At 41.1% G+C, this 22,939-nt stretch overlaps 1 protein-coding gene across 2 annotated transcripts in view; it reads left to right on the top strand.

Moving 5' to 3' along the window:
• The window catches only part of ADAM12 (ADAM metallopeptidase domain 12), a gene marked incomplete at its 3' end in the record, with an annotated part of 184,960 nt that overhangs the window by 94,390 nt on the left and 67,631 nt on the right, over window positions 1-22,939 (top strand). For both annotated transcript variants that reach the window (XM_082002344.1, XM_082002343.1), the window contains exons 4-5: window positions 10,888-10,966; window positions 14,567-14,643. In XM_082002344.1, the coding sequence (XP_081858470.1) occupies window positions 10,888-10,966; window positions 14,567-14,643 (156 nt within the window). The remainder of the gene's footprint in view (window positions 1-10,887; window positions 10,967-14,566; window positions 14,644-22,939) is intronic.

Raw genomic sequence — 22,939 nt, 5'->3', positions numbered from 1 at the left:
CCAAGGAATTAGTTACAGTGGAAGTATGCAGCAGGGAAAGAGGTGAAAAAACAAAGAAAAAAGTTAAAAACCTAGTTTACCCTTACCCCAGTGTCCTGATTTTTCTGGTCGTTCTTCCTTTCCTGCCTGAAAAACATGAGTGTGGAGCCAGAGCTGACAAACAGGGATGATGACCTGTGTTGTCTCCATTAGAGGTCCCACTGACGTCGTGTCTCGTGGCGTTGGTTGCCTAGTGCCCTAGTGCCAGCCTCATACACCGTGTTGTGGTACCCCCAGATTTGAAGTTTGCTTAAGAAAAGCACCGATGTGGTTGTGTTGCTTTTTTGTGTCTTGTTTACTAAGAATATCGTTCTCCTGTTTAACAGTGTAATAATAAACAGAGGCACATAAGGAATGATGAAAGGAGGGCTATGGAGGAACAGTGTGGAGAAAAGGAGAGGGAATGGAAAGATGATGAAGAATGGCTATGGTAAAATGCAGGGACCATAGAAAATTAATTAATGGGTAACAAAAAGAAAAGGAAATATTTCAACCCCCATCCCTTCTCTCACATGCCCTCACCCTATAAACTCGCTCGTTGTTTGATACCTCAGGCCCCTGCTTTTATTTCGCAACCACCCAAATCACCTCGTCCCAATTTCAAGTCATACGGTGAAGCAGGTAGTTGGAAATGAGCCATCGTACTCTGAGAGTACAGCCTAATGTTACCTGAAGAGTAACTCCAGGCTCTCCCACGTCTCCTGAAGTGCCGTATGCCAACAGCTGATGCAGTGCTTGGGATGCGCTTCCCTGCTGCAGGGGCTGAGGCAGCAGCCCACTGTCTTCAAGCCTGCGCAGTGGAGGATGTGCTTGTTTCTGAAGTGATTTAAAACAAAAACGAACTGAGACAGCGAGTACCTTACTGGCTGTTTTTCTGTCCCAGTAAAATTGTGCTAGGCACCGAAATCGAAGCCTTACCCATCAACTTCCACGGGAACAGACTTCCAAGCACACCATGGTGTAATTGCTGCCATTAGCCTTAACGCATTGCCTGAAATCTGCAGCTGCAGTCTTGTTGTGTTACCAAATTAATTGATCATCATGGAAGTCAATGCTTTAATTCAAAAGGAAGAGTGTCAGGAGAGAGTGAGAACACCCTTGTGAGTTCTTGTTTAATCTCATAGTCTCCATGCCACATTTTGTCCCTGGCTCATAAAGGATTTGGAGGAAGAGCAGGAGCCATATTTTGGGGAAATGTAGCCTGCTTGCCCTCTTCATGAGTTATTTCCCCAGTATTTGTTGGAGACAAAACATAGGACTAGGTGAACCTTTCATCTGACAGCCTGCAGCCAATCTTACGGCTTTTGCACCTACTTAGTTTTAAAAACTATGAGCATGTGTACCAGATTTGTAGGCTTGAGACCTAAACACAGATTTTGCACAAAAAATTCCCTACACGACACCGCTCTCTCCATCTAGAATTTTAAAAGGTTAGTGAGAGTGACAGTGAGGCGCAGGGCAAAATGAAGGCGTATCTGTAAAAGTCAACGGTGTTCTACAAGTGAAACATGAGTACAGCCTACTCAGAGCAAATAGCACATTCTTGTGGCAAGGAAAAAATTGTGGGTTTAGTAAAACAAAAATATTATTTTATGTTTCAACAAACTGGCAGAAATGGCAAGAAAACTTCACGTAAATTAAACATGCAAATGCAAACCTACAGGCACACACTCAAAAGCGAGGATAAGTTACAGAGAGAATGTGATTATTGGTTAGAGTCTAAGAATAAACCTATGCTCAGTGACTTTTCACTAATGTAAGAGCTTGGCTTTCTGAAAGTATTGCAGATGCTTGCATATAGTCTTTTGTAATCCCACAGTGCTATTTACATTTTGTTAGTTAGATTTTAATAAGTTCTGATTTTTCATTGGAGTTGCTTGAATTTCTATGCTTATAAATTTTCCACATTAGGACTAGTTTTCTTGGATGTTTTAAATAGAATTCTGTACTAGTCTGGAAATGTTCAGATGAAAGTAGAGTTAGACAATTTGCCCAATGACATCTGTTCAGCCGCATAATTTTATTCAGCTACAAATGACATATTTAATTGAATGAAACATTTCAAATAGACTTTGACAGCTTTCCAGCCCAGTATCTCTAAACTTGCTGTTCAATGAAAATATGCCATCCTAGAAGTGTTACAGGGACTATAAAAAATTTGTTTTATGAAAGGCAGTACTGTGATGTTAGAAAAGAATGTATTAAAATATTATGTCTGCCACTTGTGATACATGAGCTTCTTAGCTTCTGAAACATCTGAATGTTTTCTAGTGAATCGTTTGAGCCACAATTTTACGGTACTGTCTATGTTGCCTACTTCTGTAGCTCTAATGCTGTGTTCTGCATATAAGATCAGAACGTTAAAAAAAAGCCCCTAGATTATCTTGTACAATTTTTAGTGGAAGCATAATAATGGGAAGTATGCATTTCATAAGAAACCACAGTATTGTCATCTGAGGAACAGAACCATGGAAGAGGAGCCAGAAGTTTCAGAGCTGTGTTAGCCTTTAGTCTAGCTAAAGCCAATTCAGAATACTGAGTTGCGTAAATTTGTCCGGGTTCAGCCACAGCGTAGCAGGGCACGTTACTTTTGATCTTTGCCGTAGATACTTCAGAGGTGTAGTAGTTCAGTGGTTATTTCCAGCATAATGTTTTACCTTTGCCATATTGCTTCAGGGTTTCACAGCCACTTCCATTATTCTAAGTTAAGACTACTTAAAATAGCTCACACAGTAAAGTATCTCTAAAGCAGTCAGCCTACATAGTTTGCCTAAATGTACAGAATTACATTTTTCCATCAAAGATCAGTTATCCAATAAGCACTGTCATCTCTCCATAGCTGACAACGATTTGTGGCTGGTGGTATTCTGGAGCCTCTGCTGAAGGTGTCTGCTTTTCGTGGCATACTGCCCAGCTGCAGCGATAACAGGATTTCTATTATTCGCTACAGAGGGAAGCTCAAGGAGGTAATATAAAATATTCCTCACAAGGAGCTCTCCTAGGGCAATTCTGTGAGAGAGATGCCGAACACTGTCAAATGCTGCTCTGGTATATTGGAGTGGGCCGGTAAAAAATTAAGTCAGAACATCTTTGAGGTTAACATGAGTCGGATGCTGGGAAACCAGTTCTGACTTTGGCTTTCTGCGGGTGTGAGATGAGCAGTTTTAGTCAAGGCTCACAGCAGTGGTGTCATTCCCTCTGCTGCTGGAGAGGTTTTGCTGTGTCTCCAAGCTCCCTTGTGAAGACAGAATGAATCTTGTAGGTACTCTCTTGTTCCCCCATGCACGCTGGGTGGGTTGCTTCTTCCATTAATGACCACCTGAGGTGGAGGGTACTTAATGCTGTCCCGCTATGACTACCCTGGGGATTTTGGCCAAGCTTAAGCCATTGTAGGGAGAGAACTTGTTTTCACCCATCTGCTTGATTGGAAAACATGTTGTTTATCTTCTTCCAAGGGAGAACATGCTTTCGCTGCAGCCCTGGTTAGCAGGAGTCTCTTCATTAACGTTTTGGAATTAGAATGATAAAATAAATGTTACAGCTTTGGCAAGTAAATGTTTGCTGTAAACATTACGATGAGTGATGGAAGCAGGGTGTGCAGCCGAGAGCCTGGAGCAGCATGGGAGGCCGCTAACGTGCTTAATTTCATTTCAATCTTTTTCTATTGAAGTTTGGGGAGGTGAGGTTTATGGTTTATTTTCCAAGCAGTCAGAAAACAAGAAAGCTCTCAATCACTCAGTGACTGCCAGCTAGGGAGGTGGTTTTCTCCCGTAGTTGTTCAGATTTGTTTGCTTAGACTGTTCTTTGGTTTTCTATATGCTGCAAGCTCATGTAGCGACTAGTTCTGAAGACAGGATGCTTGTAGGCTTTAAAAGCTGTGCTTGTCCCCCTGGTCTCCATACCCCCCCCCAGCAGACCAGAGAGCAGCTATCAATGAAAGTACCTGTGTTTCAACACAGTCCAGGGACAGCTCAGAGCGTGGTTCTCGCTTTTGACGTTGTAGTGTGTGTTCATGAAAACTCGCTCTTTGTGCCAGACACTGTTCCACTAATGCAAGTGTGATCAAGTCAAATTGTCTACCTACAGTGCATGTGAAATAGGCCGGAGGCTACTACCATAGAGTTAATATTGAAAGTTTGGATGCTTGGTTGATTTCCTAGCTATTATAGTTTTATTTTCTCCCCTCTTTTCCTCAGAATTGTGCTAATTAAGCTCTGCGAATTTCAATCTCTCAGGTTTTTTCAGTTATGATACTGCGGTCCCGCTATGGCAGCACGCTGGAGTGTAGCAGACAGAATATTATGAAGTGGAGACATTCAATGGGAAAATGTCCAAAAGCATTTCGAATCACTTAGGATAATTAAACGAGGGGAAAGAATGTGGTGTGTTTAAAGAATATCTGGTGGTTTTGCGAATAGGATGATGTTAGGTACCTATGCATGGGAAATGCAATACCCATGCTTCACTCGTTCGTTATATTGTAACAAGAAAGAAGAATTAAAAAATGCCACTGTGAATATCTCCTTTGTGAATATCAGGAGGTACTTGCACCGAGACAACCATTGCTTTATTCCTCTGAATATACCTGTGACGAAACACAATTGAAAAAATAACAACTAATTCTAGTATAAAGGTCAAAGTGACCTGAATTGAGATGCTTGAGGATTAATGGAGTATGCTGGTGTCAGTAGGCAGAGGTTTAGATGACATTTTTTATAACTGTCTACATGTCATCCTGTTTCACTCTCCTCACCTCCCCCATTTATAGGCAAGGTTTAAAATGCGTAGCCGAAGGGCTTTTAATAAGAATTTGTATAACAGAGTGAGGCAGGACTTGGATGGGGGAAAAAACAAGCACTTTATCATTTGGAAGGAGGAGAAAGAGCAACAAGTATAAGTAAAGGTCAGATGTCTGTCGGAGCTGCAGGCAGCATGTCTGAGGAGAGGGGAAGGACCATAGTCAGGTTTGGGTCAGCCTTGCACTAGAGTGGTTTATTATGACCAATGCTCCCCCAGAGTAGGTAGAGCAGCTGACTGTCATCATTTAAGAAGTCATAGCAATATTTCATGTTCTTCCTAAAATACCAGTTCTTGAAGTGCTTTAACTATACTGACATGTTAGTTAAAACCAAAGGTAAGCAGAAAAGCAAACTTAAGACCATGAAAAGCATATGTTCCTCTCCAAAACTCAACAGGCTCACAGCACCTTCCTATATCGTCAAAAGCAACCCTGTGAAACCTCTCTGTGTAACCAGAGAGTGCATTGCTGTGGTGTTGGACCCCAGAGAGGTCCATGTGTGACCATACTCCGAACAAGATTTAAGGTGAAGATTAGGGGCTGCATTTCCAAGCCTTTCCGTAGCACGAGGAGTTGCAGAAATGACAATCAGATCGTACACCTCAGTGCTGTCAGTCTTGCAGTGTACACGCAGAGTACCCAAGATTCGTTCCTAGGTAAGTCAGACCTCAGAATCAAACAGTCTACAAAGCTCTATCTCAGATTTGAGGCTGCTTTACACCTCCACAAGATTGAAAAGAAAACACAGAGCTGCTTTCAGTAATTGCTTATGGTGTTTCTATTTCAGGCATCCCACCTAGCTAAGTGTCCAGTTCCTGCTTCACTGTACCCCATCTCAAAGTCCTTGTTAATGCTTGATGGCAGTAGGCAGATCACGCCACATCCCTGGGAGGGTGGGTTTGGGTGGGTTTGGGCTCTATGCCACAGAGCACCTGGCCAAGAGAAGAAGCCCAGGTCTCTGCTCACTCACTGGCACTAACAATCAGTGCTGGCAGAGGCAGGGATGTATTACTTTAAAAACTTGGGTCTCTTCTGCTGGCCCTGATTCCCTGCTGAAGCAAAGGTTAATTTTTATGCTCCATGTCATGCCAGAGCAAGTCGTGGTCATTCTGAGATGTGTAAGAGTGAGCCACACACTACCCAGGATGTTGAAGAAACATGTACCAGACCATCCAGACTTCATATTATTTGGCTTTAAAGCAGTGCTGTTGAATCTCCGTTGCTGGATATCTCTTCAGTCTCACAGAGCAGCTTTGAGAGACTTGTAGATCCATTTTGAAGGGTAACAACGTTGGTGTCTTTCCCCTTGTATCTGTCTTGCAGGGGAACGACCTGGAACAGTGTGGGCGACCAAAGAAATTTCACCCAACAAGACAGATCGTATGTGTTGTTGGAAAGAGGTTTAATCCTTAGGCTTTTGTCTACCAGTTTCTCCTGTAATCGCCAAGGGAAACCCTGGTGTCTGCTCCTACTCTGGTAATGCTTGGATTTTTCCTGAGCACTAGCATGAAAAGTACACAGCTCTTGTCATTTTTTATAGCCTGATATGCTGTACTAGGCACGTGGATGGCTAAGGGAGAATTTGATAATAATCTGCACCTATCTGAATGATATATGTACCAAGAAGGAAAAGCAGTTGTTTCGGCTAGTGGAAGAAGTGTAACTAGGGAAAACTAGAAAAGGCTGAATATCAGGAAATGCATCTTGACAGGAACATCTGTTGGAATGCAAAGTAATCTCCCTTTGAAAGTCGTGGGATCAGCATTGCTTCTGACACCTGAAGCTCGATGAGACAGAACCTAATTTGATCTACAGCATGCTTGGCTTCCAGGGAGGCCATCTGTATGATCCACTAGATTTTTTTCCACCTCAAACTTCTGCAACTCTGTCTTTCTGACTCTGTCTGGGTGATGAAATATCATTATAACCTTTTGAAATAATATATTGGTGCCTGGAGAGCAGAGTGTGATTTTCTCATTTGCAAGTGAGAAGCAGTGTGTTAAATTACCATTCCTGTCACTAAATGGATTGAGTAAAAAATTTGATGTGTTTAAAACGGGACATTTTCCCCCTCCCCAAACACAACACCTAAGACTACACATTCTGCACAACACTACACAAGGCCAGGAAGGTGAGGGTTAGAATTTCAAATACTGTTCATCATATTCCCTGAGGCTCAGGTTAGTGGAAGCTGCTTGACACCTGAAAATGTTTCAGTAAATCTGACAGGTAAGCTTCCTGCTGATTTACAGAGGATGAGGAAGACTGTGCTGTGTCTGTCATAGATCAGGAGGGATAAAACTTGTCCTTCTGGGCCATCAAAGCTTCTACTTGTTAATTTGGCTCTGGGACATTGAAAAAATCCATGGTGCTGACAAACACAGTGACTAAGCACACAAGTAGCTTTACTCAAGGATTGCACTTTTGCATCTTTGGAGAACAAATGAGAAAGTTGTGGTGTTGCTTCAACTCATTTTTTTAAATCGTGCCCAGCAGTTGATGCAGTTCTTAATAGCATTTGTTTCTGCCTCTTCATGCAGTGCAAGAAATTGATAATCATCTGGTACTGCTGAGCATTGTCACTGACAACATTTGAAACTCCAGACATGGTGATGAATTGCACCATGATATATTAATGTTATTTTGATCCCTGCTCTTTCAGAATTACATTGATCCAATTAGGTTAAGTAGCTTGCCATCTAAATTAATTTACTTTCCTCTATTAATCTCCTTTACAGGGGGTCAAAAACAGAAATGTAAATCAATCTATTACATAGTGTATCTTTTTGGAGGAGGTAATTAAATTACCTAATAGCTACATATGTTGAATTTGTTGTTTAGCATGTTAAACAGTATTGCCATAATTGGAAAGCGAAGCAGTGCACACTCAGTTGTGGAATGTGAGTGCTTGTTACACTTAGTTTTTATAACCTTCCAAGAAATGCCTTTACATGACTTGCTGTCTCTGGATACTAATGCTGCGTGCGTATTTGGCTACGCAGCTTTTAAGGTATTAGACATTTTGCAAGTGGAGATAACAGCTTCTTTCTCTGACAGAAATTGTTGGATTCCCTGGTGACATGTCTTGTAGACATCCCCAGCCTCTCCAGCACAGAGGAAACCTTTCTTCTGGCTTGCTCTCACACTAGCACTAGCAACGTACATGGCAGGAAAACAGATGTCTTAGCAATGATGTCTCAGTTACTAAACTCAAGGAGTGTTAATGCAGACTTCTGAAAAAATTTCTCGTGTTCTTAAAACAGTCCTTCAATGGTACATGAAATTTCCATAATTTGAAAACCTACTTTGGCTTCTACGTTGGGGCATACTTTTTATTTTATTAAGTTAGTCCAACAGTGGGACTCCATCATCTCAGTGCCCTTGCCAGTCTTTTACTACTCACACTGGGAATTCTGGTTTTCAGCCAGTATTTTCATCAGGGTGGATAGCAAACTTACATCCTGATGAGACATGCCTGACAGGGGTATTGAAGACAGCTACACCAGGAATTTGTTTACCTGCTGTATTTCCTCACTTTAGTAAGTAGAGATGTCCGTGAAAAACTCCAGTGAAAAAGAAGCATTGATGCAAGGGAGTGAGATCCAGTAGCTGGAAACACGTTGACACAGCCAAGCTAGATACAAAGTGCAGTGTTTTTACACTGAGCTTAATTAACTGTTAAAAACTTACCAGGCTTATCATAGCTTCCTCATCATGAGAGATCTAGACAAGGGCTCTATACAATAAGAAAATGGATCTGGTTCCATCACAGTCATACTACTAGAAGATTAATTCAAGTCAAATGACCTATGTAATGGAGCAGGCCAGATTGCTGATCGCAGCGCTCCCTTCTGGTATTAAAATCTATGAATCTATGAAATATTTTCTAAATCTGTGCCTGAGGGTTGAATGAACAGAAGCAGAAAGGTCACCTTTATCATCATGGCTGTCAAACACTTTGGAAACAGCAGAGCACAGAGCCAGTGTATTGCTCAATCACTTTGCCCTTATGCTACATCTGTTACTCTATCAATGCCTGTATTTTGTCCATTAAATAAAAATCGCTCTGGTACCCTTTACGAAATCCCGTTTCCAAAAAGTGCACAGGAGAACTCCGTTGGCTTCAACAGCAATGGGATCTTACCTTTTGCCTTTACAAAGGTAATGAATGTCTGCTAAGTGCAGAACTTAGCAGTGTTTTTTTATAAATAATAATGATAGTTAAGAAAGCAGCTGCTCTCTGCCATAATGAGATAGCAGGAAACGTAGATACAGCACACTGTTTCAGGCCGGCCTCCCAGAGGCTGCAGGCGCAAGGGGTGAGATAAACGTAGGTGTCAAGTGCTGTCCAAGAGGCCACGGGGCGTTTGAGGTGTCCCTGTGGAGCTGGTTGGTGAAATGTATATCTAAATCACTGCTAGATGCTTGGTTGGCATCAATCCTGCTCTAGGTGTTGGTGGATGGCCGACATCCAGAGCAGTTCCGGTACAAGCCACCAAACGCTGCAGTGTTTTAACATTCGGTATCTATTAATATGCTAATATTTCCCACAAGCTGAAAAACGTTAAATGAGGATCTGTGCTTGAATACTCATTGTGTTGGGGCTTTGCTATGTTCATCATTTTACATTGCCATTGCCTTCTTTTTTTTTCTTTTTTTGGTCTTTTTTCATTCAGTGTTTTTGTTTCTTCTACCTTAAGACAGAGGCTTTTAAAGATGGGGTTTCTCTCTAATAAGTGTGTGTACAGTTCCTAGTACAACCAGGTCCTGATCATGATTGAGCCATCTGATATTAATGTAATGCACAAATGAGTGCATCGGAACATTAAATGTTTGCTCATATTTTACTTTTAATGTTTATGCAAAGTGCAAGAATTGTGTACTGAGACTGTGTACTAGTTCACACTAGTATATATTCAGGAGTGCAGCATTAAACAGCTTTAAATAAAAGAAAGGGCTTGGTTTGTTCAAATGAACAACCCGAGCGAGAAACGCTTCACTGTGAAACTCAATGCCAAAGATTTTCAATAGTCCAAACTCTCCGGTTTTTGGAAGGTGATGGTGGCATATTTCTTTGGTTTCTTCTATATTGTGCTTTGACATTTCACTAGAGTGTTTGTCAAAACTGAAGCATGCTTGTGTTGAGGTATATAGCTTACTACCTATGTTAGGAGTAAGTGTGAATACGTGTCCTTCCTTCTGGCCTTGTTAGAAATGCTCTTTAGATAAGGAGTTGAAAAGCAGATCGGTAGTAATACTTTTCTTTTTTAAAAAATGCAGATGCCTCTTTCCCTATTCCATACAAAAAGAAAAGTTTGCATAGTTGTCACACACGTGCCTCTCTCTGGAGATTTCCGGAAAATGGTAATTGCAAGTCAAAATTTTTTATATCATCGCCAAAGGCAGGAGGGGGAGTGTGGAGAGAATGAGAACGAAATGCCTCATCAGAGACGTGGTCTTTCACCGTCTCCTGATACATCATTTCAAGTCGTTAGATTTCCATTTGTGAATATCTTTTTCAGATGATCAGAATAAATCCAGTACTCCAACTTCTGTAATGTTCTTGTGGTGTTTTTCATTGAGTGTCAATGGAAGTTTGTTTCATTTACCAAGAGCTAAACAAGTCTTTGGGTGGTCACTTGCTGATGAATACAGCACGTTATATAGTAAAATAAGTAACAGAGGGAGAATGTTTTCCTTTTGCAAAAACCACCACTACTTAAAAATACTTCAAATGTCTAGATTTCAAATTTAATGCAAAATGTGTTGAAAATTACACGGGAGATTCAATACTGAGATACGTTGGCATGCAGTCCTCATTTGGCAGAGAAAGCAGTCTGGAAAGTTGTAGCCTTTTCACAATTAACGAAGGAAGTGTCCATGTGCTGCAGCGTCAGTATTTGGAGTCATATTTTCCCTTATTTCGCACACAGCCCCGGTAGCCATTGTATTGTTAATGTTTGGCTTTGATCGCTATCTCAAACGGAACCGCTGAAGGACAAAGTCAAGGTGATGTGGCCTTAATAGTATGTGTGCTCTGTTTTTTTCAGGGGCCTGTTAGCCAGCAGCTTCACAGAAACACATTATTTGAAAGACGGCACCGATGTGGTTCTCACACGCAATTACACGGTAAGGCTGGCGCTTCGTGGGTAGATGATGCTTCATCGTTAAAACCCAAAGTGTTCTCTGCCAGGATCTGAGCCTCGGGATGAAACAGTTAGGTGTGTGATCTTTTTTTATTGTTGCCTTCAGTACCTTTTTGACTGCTGTGATCCTACACGTGAATTTTTACAGAGAGACTTTAAAGGCAAGTTGTGAGGTTTAACCAGGTGACTTTTAAAATCCGTAAGATTTATTCAGCTTCTTTGAAATATACCCATTAAAGTTTTATAATAAATGCAGCCAATGTCGATCAGTTATGGAGGAAAGTCCTGGTTCAGTTAGGAAGACATCCCTAAACGTCTGATTTCCATGGTGCAGCTCACATCAGAGTTTTTGAAGTCTTGGGTGTCTTTCCACATTGCAGAAGCCATGGCTGGGGTTTGGGAGAGGGGGTTGGCTGGTTGGGTTTATTTTTTAAACCAGACCATAAGACTGTTATGGCTATACTTCATACATACATACATACATACATACATACATATATATATAAAATGTATGTATATATTTATGTATATGTGTGTATGTATAAATAGCGCTAATATGATCTTTGTTAAGATCAGTACTTAAGAACTACTTTTTATAAATGAAAAACACTTTCAGGCAGTAATGTTTTTGTCCTCTGACAGTATCAATGCCTTAATTAGAAACAAGGCAGCAAGGGATTTTAATTACAAAGTTTATCTTTTATCTGCCTAAATCCTATAAAGTATTTGTTGTGTTACATGCCTTATTTATTGATGCTGCCAGAAGAAGCATTGTGCTTTGTGTTCCCATCCATAATGGGCTTTGCCGGTGTCAGTGAAAGGTATTACTTCTATGCATAACATCCTAGTTTTGAAAAAGCATCTTCATTATAGCCAGAGACTTCCCAAGTAAAGCAATCATTTTGAAAGCTTTCAGTGTTTTCTTTTTTGCTGGATGCTCGTATCTTCTTCAAAATCAACTTAGGAGAAAATAGTCATTTGTTTTAGAAAAAGGAAGGCTGTATAGACTCCTCGAGGAAGTAAAAGGAAAGAAATGAAGCATACAACTCTTTGACAGATAAACCTACATCAACATGAATACGTGTACAGCTAATGATAGCTAGGCTTCCCGTTACTAAAGAAAATATCTGTTTTCATAATGGAAATAAGTCATGATTAATACTGACAGTGCATTTTGCTGCCTAAAATATTTGTGAGAGATCAGTGAATGCATTTTTCATTAAATGCTGCAATATGGCTTAAAAAAGATAAGTCTCTCTGATTTTATTTTTATATCTGTTCTTCACTGAGGACATCAATATAGTCTGTAGTTGAAACCAAATCCAATTTCCCGTTGCAAAGTTGCTTAATCAAATTCTGCTTGGAGGTCAGACCAAGTCAGGTTTGCGGAGCTGTCGTGTGGGGAGTTTCTCTAGCACGCGAGTCAGTGTCCAGGTTATTTGAAAAATCTGCCGTTGTCAAAATCTGGTCTTTATTAAATGATCTCAAATAAGGGTAGAATACTGTTTTAAGTATGACAAATCAGCCATAGTAATTATTTGTTTTTAGGGGGTCATCCAGTTTGCAGGAATAAAAAGATTTGATAGGAGAAAAAAAAAATCCTGCAGTTCAGTGGAGTTACTGAGCTAGAAATCAATTTTCTACCAGTCCAATTGCAGGCCATGGTCTGCTAAGTTTACATTTTCAGTATTGAACTTTGGCATCATACGTGGATCTCAGAGAAGTTGTGAAATGGGCCACAACAAGGAGCTCAAAGTTAATAAAGTGACAGGTTGTGTGTAGAGGGGGAAAGAAATCGGGGCCTTTGCCATAATTCACTCTGATAAAGACAGCTAGACTGCAGCAGCAGCCCGTGCGGGGCGAGGCAGCGCTTGCCTTGCCCTTTTCAGTGAGGACTGTGCTTAACGGTGGTGAGGCTAAGCCCCAAAGACTGGCTTCTTCAGAGCTGTGAACTGCACCTCTGCCTTAGACTGAACTTTAAGTGACAAGAATAAAACTACTTTATTTTTGACTGTTTCAGGGTCGCTGTATGAGTGTCAGTGCTGAGGTGGTGGGCATTGTTTTTTCTTCTGTCTTATCAACTCGATGCATGTAACTGATAATATTAAAATAAAGTGAAATAGGACGCTCATGAAAACTTTGACGTCCGTAGCAATTGTGAACGAAGCAATCATCCCTAAAAAATTCAGTCTATGACTTCCTCCCTTGTATTGTGGCTTTATCCGTGCTAATGTGTTACTGACTCTTTATGAGCGCTGGTGATAAATATACCCAAGAGTAAAACACTATTACCCCGTTTCTGTCATTTCTTCCACTGAGAAAAGCTACTGAGATTTGTATTTAAAAAGTCAGATGTTGCTGTTCTGTGATCAGTTGCTCGTGTTGGAAATACAAATGCCCTAAACAAATATTTTTCATGGTATAACCTTATTTGCAGAAAATTCGTATCTGAATTATTCCATCCTGCCCAACATTTTCATGGCTGTTTCTTTCTTTAACAAAATCAAGGTGGTCTTTAGAAGTCTGCTGCATGAGGCTTTGTAAGTGAAAGCCATGCCCCAAAACTGAAAAGGTTAATTAATGCAGCTAGATGGATGTGAATGAACTGAGTAATAAAAAGGCACGGTGAGATGACAGGCTGAAGCATGAGTGATAACCTTCCTTTGCACTAATAGGATAGAAACCTTTTACAGCGGTGTTTTCAGTTTCCAGGTGGCATTCAAAGGAGCCATGAGAAAAGAAATGCTGGATGTGACACAATCATTGCCTTCCAGCCAGTCACATAATTGGGAATGTAATATAAGCTTTAGTCAACAATAAAATTAACCTTGATTCCAGACAGATATGTGTATGTGCTGAGAAAGTATCTCTGTTGTGGGTGCCTTTTGCAAGCCATGAATTATTAAGGAAATACAATAACCTCGCTGCAAAATGAAATTGGATTGTTGCCTCTCAAAATAGAAGACCCTCTTATTCTTAGTTGTTCTTAATAGCATGCAGCCACTCAGTTGGGTAATTCAATAAAAGATTTCCTTTCCAACCTGTTTCCCATCCCCTTCATTTGCTCTGTGATTTTTTTTTTTCCAAGCTATGGGGTTAGGATTGCCTTTTTTTACACTTGCCTTTATATATGGCTGCCTCATATAGACATACATAGATATAAATGACCATAAATAACAATACATGTGTCTGTAGAAAGTAGCGAAACGTGTCAGCTGATTTGTTCATCTGATTAATTATATAAAATATTCCATATTGTAGCTTTAAATAAATTAACACAGAAAACGGTTGTCAGACATGCAATTTAAATACCGCTGACCCTCTTTAAAAAAAAAAATAAATCACAAAACAACATCAACAACAACAAAAAACCCACCACTCCAACCTCTGGGGTTTAAAAACACCCAGGCCATCCATTTAGGAACCTTCTGGACTGTTAAGTACAGTGAGTATTTAGTGGGGCAGGAAAGGTGCTGTCAATGTGCTTCTGAAATAAATTGAAAACAGCTTTGAAATCCATGCGAAAACAAGAGAGCGAAGAGCTTTTATGATTACTGAAGTGTTTTCTCTTTTTTGCAATCAGGGTCACTGCTATTACCACGGCAATGTGCGGGGGTACCCCGACTCCTCGGTCAGTCTCAGTACCTGCTCTGGACTCAGGTGAGCCAATATCTCAGTGATACTTGAGCTTCGTAAGAGACCGTCTTGGTACCCGTTGAGCTTTTGGTCTGCCTTTCAATGAAGGTACCAATACCCGTTTTTCAAATGTTGGTACAATCTCTGTAAAAACATTTTCCCTCTAGTTGCTCTGAAGAGAAAAAAGAAATAGAAAATGCAGTTTGGGGGTTTCCATGATGTCCCTTCTCTCTTGCTGCCCATCCTCGTCTATACCCTTCAGCAGCAGTGCGATGCTTGGCACACCTTTGGACTGGCAGTGCCCTCCTTACCCTCAAAGCTGATTCACCAGGGATGGCAGGACTGCTTTGCAGCTGCGAACTCATGCATCATCCGGCAGCCCCGTCATTAGGAGAGTTTGCTTTATAAATGTGGCTGTGGAGCTCAATAAATGGCATTCACGGCAGGTATGATGCTCAGCATTAGCTTTTTAGCTACTTGTTAACAGGAGAGTAACAGATTCACATTGCTGAACACCAAATCTCTTCTGAGTTTGAGAAAGGAACAGGCTGACAATATTTTAAATACACAATGGACAGAGTTAAGGAAACAATTATCTTCCTTACTTGGACAATCAGAGACTGGTATTTACTCACAGAGCTGTTCCAGATCACAGTAATTAACTGTAAATTGGCTCTAGTGTTCTCCCTGGAAAACCCAGTTTTCTGTCTCAACCTTTTCTGGGTTTGTTTAATTTATCTACAAATAGCATGAGTAGCTGGAGTCTTTTTCCCTTGGTTTTGCACTTTGTGCAAAGTGGTATTATCAAGGCTTTTATAATGGAGCTCTGGGACAGAGAGAAGCAGAGAGAACAAGCCAAGACCCCTCTACCCATCTGAGGGACCCGTTTGCTGTAGCGGATGGGATTCCTGTGGGTCATTCCCACACTGAGAGAGGTTTCATGGGTGCTTCAGTACATATCTGGCATGTTCCACAAGCTTACTCCAGTTAACCCCTTGCATAGACCACATCAGTCTGCATTCACCAGTCGTTCTCGCAGCCTGCCAAAATATAACGCAGTGCTCTTGGTATTTTAGTTAAAGGGATTGCATTGCTGCAAGGTCCGCAGGGAAAACTTGTACCTTGTGGGGCAGGGTCTGAACCCATGTCTTGTTCCAGAGCTACCTAAGAAATGAAGAACTCTCAAGAGAGATTACTTTTCTCCACATTAAAAGCATTTTCTTTCTTCTTCGATGTGCTCTTTTTACAACCGTTGAGCTCACAGAGTCATTGCCCAGTTTTAGGTAGTCAGGTATGTCAAGGCAACATATGTTGGCAGGGACATTTTTCTGTCATCTGGCACTATCGCAGATAAATCCCCAGGGTGCAAGCTGACAGTGTTAAGCTCCTTCCCCATAGGAGAATTGTAGCAGCATCTTTTTCAGGACAAGTTTTCAGAAGTTTCCCTGCCAATGTGTGTTTTGCGCTTGCAGAACGACTGAGGGCGTATCTCAGTATCCGTGCCCATTTAGCTGCTGCATTCACTGCTGAGGTTGGTTAAGAGACTGTCCGTGAGCAAGAACAGTTTGTGATAAGAGTGCCTGTTGACTTACTCCACAAAACTCATTTCACAGCCTGATAGCCAATAGTAATAACCTCCAGTCATTACCTGTGTTTTATCTGAGCCAGCAATGTCTATTTGAAAGGCTTTGTAATGCTCCTTGAACCATGCAGGCCTTCTCATTGGAACTGGTTAGGAATAAAAGGCCAGGTGCTGTGAAATCCCAAGTAGCTGCACGGAGGTCCTGAGAGCACTAGGCATCTTCCAGAATCAGGCCCACAGTCACTGTATACATCTGCCACCAAAACGTTATTGTGGCAATGTGTCCCTTGAGAATTTGTGTGGAAAGGTCTAATTGAAGATGTCTCTGCTCATTGCAGGGGGATTGGGACCTTTAAAGGTCCCTTCCAACCCAAACTATTCTATGATTCTGTGACTTACTGCACATGATCCAGCATGAAATAATATGAGGCAAAATAGGATGGTTCAAAAGTACTTAAAGGCTTGTTTTGCTGGCAAGTTTACTGGTAGTTCAGCTTGAAAGAATGGTTATGGATGGGCTGGGCTAGGCTAGGCTAGGCTAGGCTAGGCTAGGCTAGGATAGGATAGGATGGTGTACTTGCCCACCAACTTGTTGGAGTAGGGGTTCTTGTTTTTCCATGGCATGTAAAGACTGCAAGCTGCAGGGGTAAAGACATAAGACATCGTGTGGCCATGGAGCCCCGTGTGAGGACAGTCCCTGGGGCAGTCGTTTCACTTGCAGCAGCTGGCGGAAGGAAAGACTGGTCTCGTTCTCAGTCTGTTCCTGGCTTTGTGACAGTTTCTAAGTGAATTGGACAAATCTCTCTGTCTCAGTTTCTCTGTCTGTGAAATTCATTTAATGATTCTTACCTACCCCACACAGCTGTTGCACGGGGCTAAAGTTTAAGTGCCTGAAAAACATCTAATGAGAGGAAGTGCAAGCTGTTAGCTCACCGAAATCTCAGAGCACTAATATCCTCCCACTCCTACTAGACAGGCACCCTGGGCGATGTTCCAGGTGTGGATACGTAGGGACTGTGTCTTTTCCCCCAGATTAGGAGAGTTCATTAAAAGACATGAAACTGTTAATAAGGAATAGGTTCCACATTTTAGCATGCTCTGAAGCCTGAGTGCTCAGCGGTAGTCAAAGAAGCAGAAAGGATCATAGGAATTACTGAGACAGGAACAGAGGATAGAACAAAAACCCTCATTACCACTTTATAAATCCATAGAGCACTCACATCTTCAATTCTGCATCCAGTTCTTGTTTTCTGCTCCCCATCCCCATCTCAGAAAAGGTACAGAGAAGGGCAAAAATTATGATCAAAGGTATGGAACAGCTTTTATCCAAGGAGAGAAAATAGACTAGGATTTGTCGCTTTTGAAAGGAGATGACGGAGAAAAGGGGTATGGTGAAATGAGGTTGAATGCCATGCTGAAGAAGGGACAATTACTGAATATTTTTCATAACCCCAAAATTAGGAGACATCAAATGAAGCTTTAGAGGAAAGGAAAGTACTTTTTTGTTCACCATGTAATGAAGCTGTAGAGCTAACTGTCACGGGTGGGTGTCAATGTAAAAAGTATCAGTAGATAAAAAAAACATGAGACAATCTGGGAAAGGGAGCTGGGGGAGGCTCTCCAGGGCTGTCAAACCCAAAGATGGCCCTGACACTCATGCTGGGGTGTGTTTGTTATGTTCCTATATCTCAACCCTAAGTATCTGCTGTTGGCCAAGGCCAGAGACAAGGTGCTGAGCTGGAGCAACCTTGCTCTGACCTAATGCAACCATCAAGTTCTTACTTACAGTGCAGCCACATGGTTGATCATTTGAGATGTGTTATTAGCTTGTAAATATGACATGATTAGTCTGTGATGAGCTACAGGAAGAATCAAGCATGAAATCTGCAAACTAAGACAGGTTTGACTAGTTTACATTGTTCAGGCAGATAGAGGGGGTGAGATATGAAGTGAGAAGTAGGCTCGGCTCTCATACACAGATACTCACGTATTCCAGCTATGTTACATCCTCTCCGACATCACATTCAGTGCCTTGCTTCACGTAGGATTACAATGGCATAAATAGTTGGATTGACACTGATAGCTGCCTAAAATGCAGGTTAGAGGAGGATATAATCATGCCATAATCTGTATCCTGCTGGCTCCTCCGGAGGAGGAAGAGCTGAATGGCGGAGAGGAGACAGCAAATGCTGAATGCACGGAATGGGAACAATGGGTAATCAGGATTTCCAGCCCTGCCATCTGGATAAAAAAGCCAATTAGATTGTCAAAGCTTGTGGGAAGGTGAAGGTATGACAAAGTCAAGTCGTTTCCTTCCTGTCCTTAGGAAATACCCTTCTGTTTATCTAGCTTGGAGGATCTTCAAGTTTTTCACTAATAATTTTGGCCTGTAGCCACCACACACATCTTCTGTGATAAATTTGTATAGACTCGAATGACTTTTCCGCTATTACTTTCTCTGCAAGTGCAGGACCTAGCAAATACACACAAAAATGCAGCGTGAAGATGAGCACAATCTCCACGGCCCAGGATCTGGCAGAGGATGCTGGCACGGGGACGTGCAGCTGCAAAGGAATCCCCAGTGACCTCTCTGGTGGGGGCAGACTGAGAGGTGCTCTCAGAAATGGCTCAGTAGTTCAAGAATACAAATGTCCCAAGGAGCCTTTTCTTTCTAAAACACCAACATGCTCTTGAAATCCTAATACCTCGGAGTTACCCAACTCCTAGGTAATAAGCCTAAAAGTATTCAGTCATTGCCCAACCTCATCAGCTACTGCAAGATGCTGTGTCCCGGTGACAGTGATGGGGATAAAGTCCCCAAAGCGAATAGACAGTCATTTTGAATGGGATTACATCGTTATGCTACACCAGGCCGCCAATACTAGAGCTATACATTTTTCACATAGTCTGGCTGAACTCACTGCATCCCAGACACAGTCAGCTGAAGAGAGGATTTAAATATGACGCCCCAGCCATCAACTATTTAAAAAAGGAATGGAAGTAGGAAACCGGTGAGAAAAAAATTTAAATTCCTTATGACTTCTCAAGCATGATTTCCCCACAGGAGGGAGAATTTCATCCAAAAAGAAGTTAGGAGAAAATCCCAGTTGAGAAAAGCACCGGTTTGGAGGTGTGCTTTTTCTCCATACTTTCTAAAGAGCTTTTAGTTCATATAAACATTTCACATGGTTTGTACTTTATCTGACCGTGAAACTACTGAGGGTTTTTGAGCTTAATGATAGCAAGCATTCAGCTTCTGGGGTTTCTTAGCTTCTGTATTCTGTCTGTTCAAGTGCTAAACAGCTCCTGAATCACAATCACCTTTCTAATCCGAGATGGACACTATCTCCATTCTTTGACAACTGTGTGCACGCTGTCCCTGGGCGCAAGTAACCCCTCAAGCGTCACTGCTACTGCCGGGACAAGCGTGGTAGACGATCTGTGCCCAGCTACTTGAGCCTGTGTCTTCTCCATCAAGTCTGTGTCTGACAGCATTTAATTAAAAAAAAAAAAAAAACAAAAACCAGAAAACTAAACTAAAAACATTTTTATACATTTTGTGACTTGAAAAAGCATCCTATGAGCCTTAACATGATGTGAAAGCTTGAATCAAGCCTTCTTTTATTGTCACACCGTTTGCTGCAAAGTGCTATAAAATGTACTCAGTAAATTGGCACTGATGCCAGCGTCTCTTTCCGTCCTCATTTTTCTCTGCTTTCCTTGATCTGTTTAGTGACCCTCCCAGTTGAGCTCACGTGACACTTTCTCTGGTAACACAACTACTAATTCTTGCAACCCAAATGCTGGACACGAAATTGCATTATTGCTTTCGATTCAAGTAACTCCCTGCTTAAATTCCAGGCATCAAAGTTGCAGACCAATATGCATTCAGCCTGGACAAATCTGTCTTGCACTGAGAAAGGATTAAATGTGTGCCACAGTAGTCTCTGGGTATGACTACATTTTAGACACTATGCTATAGAATATATTTTCAGACTAATGAAAGGTATTGGCTGGAATAAAACGTATGTGATTAATGATGTGTCTGTATGAGAACACCTCTACCACTACTGCAATATGTAAAACCAATAATGCTACTGCTTTAACCTCCCTTTGAGATACTGTCCTTTGTTGATTTGGGTCAGACTTGTTATTGTAATGGAACCCTGCTGTGCAGTATAGTAGGATAACAGTATTACGTGGGTCTTGTGTGACGCTCTTCATCCATAGGTTATTGTCTCCGGTTACTAAAATTCACACCGTTTTAAAGGTGGGGAACTGATGCAGAAAGAGGTGAATTGCCTGTCTAACGCTGCCCAGGGGCAATGGTGGAGACAGGAGTACTTCTGCCTCTGGAGTCCAGCTCCCATTCTCTGTATTCCCCAGTCCTTCAAAGTTAAAGAATGACCAAACCACTTGTAAAATACCTAAAGATCACCTAGCCCATTAGAAAAACAGTCAATAGATCATCTTGTTCATTTATCCCAATAGTATTCATCTGCAACTTATTAAAACAAACTAAAAGTGAAGTTTTCATTCACTACTTCATTTTTCTGTCTCCTTTGTTTGTTTGCGTGCTTACTTGTCCAGGATTTTGTTATACAAAGTCCTGAGAATGTGGAATGTATAAGAAAAATTAATAAAAATGCCCTCTCACTTTATGGATCACCTTCTGATATCATGCATGTTGAGAAACACTGCGGTGGGTAACTGCTGTACCTCCACCACAAGCATCATGAGGACAACACTCCGGGGCCACAAGGTTCCAATTCTGTTATCTCCTTGAAATCAGTGGCACAGCTGTGGGGGAAAAAAAAAGCTTTACTTTTGAAGTTGTAGCATTAATTATGAAATGAAGGCCCTGTGGATTTTTAGGTGGCACATGAGTACTGCAAAGTCTTGCACTGTGTCTGTGGGCAGAGTCAGACTTAATGTGAATATGTGGTGTGTAAGCATGACAGTCCTCTGTAGTCTAATTAATTTCTTACAAAGTGAAAACATCTACATTCCTCTTGCAGTGGTAATAGAGCTTTTTATTATTATTGTTTAGAAATGAGTATGACTTTGAGCTTCATTAAAACCAAATGTTTAATTGCATTCATGGATATCAGATTTATTGATTTACTTAACTTTCCCTGTATAGTATGGCAGAATAATATATCACAGTTTCATATACTGCTATCCTAGCCAAGTTTTACTTCAGCATCACAATTTCTCAGACAAGTATGCATTGATGGTTTATGTTGGCAGGGCCTTTGCTTCTGCTGACAAGTTGGAAAAGAAAAATCCCATTTATATTTTGAGATTTCCTAAAGCCTGTTGATTTATGAAATACGACTGGCCTTGTATTAGGTTTTGGGTTGGTTTTTCTTTTTAAGAGAAAAAATATCACATTTTACTTTATCAACAATTTAAATAGTGGAATTACTCCATCAAATTGCACTTCCCTAATTGAGAGATTCCTGGCAAGTTAAACAGCAATTAATAACAAATTAATTATTTATGTTATTTTTAAATTTCTTTTTCTTTGAGATAGGGGGATTTGTCCCATCAGAGGCCATCTCATATACACATTCTCCATGTGTCTATATGACATACAATGGTTTACAGTAGGCAAATACCAATGAGTCGTTGGTGTTTACAGCTGATTAGCAGCAATGTGGACGTGGTCTATCTGGTGCTGACCACCAGACATGAGCAGGGTCCAAGCCCTGTTGAGAGGTAGAGTAAAATATTAGCTCAGGCTCAAGACCACACCGAAGCTGCTTCCAGTTGGCTTGGAACCTGTGAACTGATGTCTGGACATACTGTGTTGCATAGATTTTTTTTTTTCCTCCCTCTCTGCTACCAGTGATGAAAAGAATAGCCCGATAGCTTTAGATGGGGTTGAATTGTCTCTTGTCTTTCCTGCCCGGCTCATTTGCAAAATCTTTCTGACTTCCCAGCATCAGTATGGTGTGGGACTGGGGAAAACACAGTTACCATGAATTAGATACCTGGAGACCAAAAAATATATATTTTATATTGCATTTTTTCCAAATATTTATAAGCTTGGGAATTCTGGTAGGCTTTTGCCTAGTAGAGGTGATGGTAAAAATCCCACAGATTTCAGCAGAACTTGATCTTAAAGACTAGCCACTTCTCGAGTACTCGCAGAGCTGCTGAAATCCCTTTAGGTTCCTTGTATAGTGTTTGGTTGGGGATCTGTAGTTTAATATACTGTCTATTTGCCACATTGGAAAACATTATATTCTTTAACATTAATGCCTCCTGAAAAATGGAAAAGTTGCACCACCTTGTTCTTCAGGGAACACAGGATGACTCAGGAGTGTGGGAGAACCATGTTCAAGAGGAAGACACAGAAATAGTGTAGGAGTAACAGAGGCTTTTTTGAAACATCTGACAAAAGTGGGAAAAAAAAGTACTTATGGATTTATTTTATTTGCATCAAATTTTTAGTACCGAATGACTGGTAGGTATTGTTCATCTAATGCTGCCACACCAAAAAAAGAAACCGTAGCTTTTGACCAGTTACATTTTTAAGGTGCTGTGTTTGGCACTGATCAATGGGGGGAAAATGCAATTGTAGGAAAAGAAAATTAGTCAAAAACAGAGAGCCAGCCAAGATAATTCATATTTGATATTCATTATCTTATTACAGATGGTCACAAGCCAGGTGCTGATATCCTGTAGGGAGCACTCAAAGGATAAGTGTGCATTAAATGAAATGTATATTTT

The sequence above is a fragment of the Phaethon aethereus genome, assembly GCF_964289735.1.
Source record: "Phaethon aethereus genome assembly, chromosome: 7".
Taxonomy (NCBI): domain Eukaryota; kingdom Metazoa; phylum Chordata; class Aves; order Phaethontiformes; family Phaethontidae; genus Phaethon; species Phaethon aethereus.
Note: the sequence above shows the minus strand (reverse complement) of the source record. Positions and strands in the feature narration are given on the sequence as shown.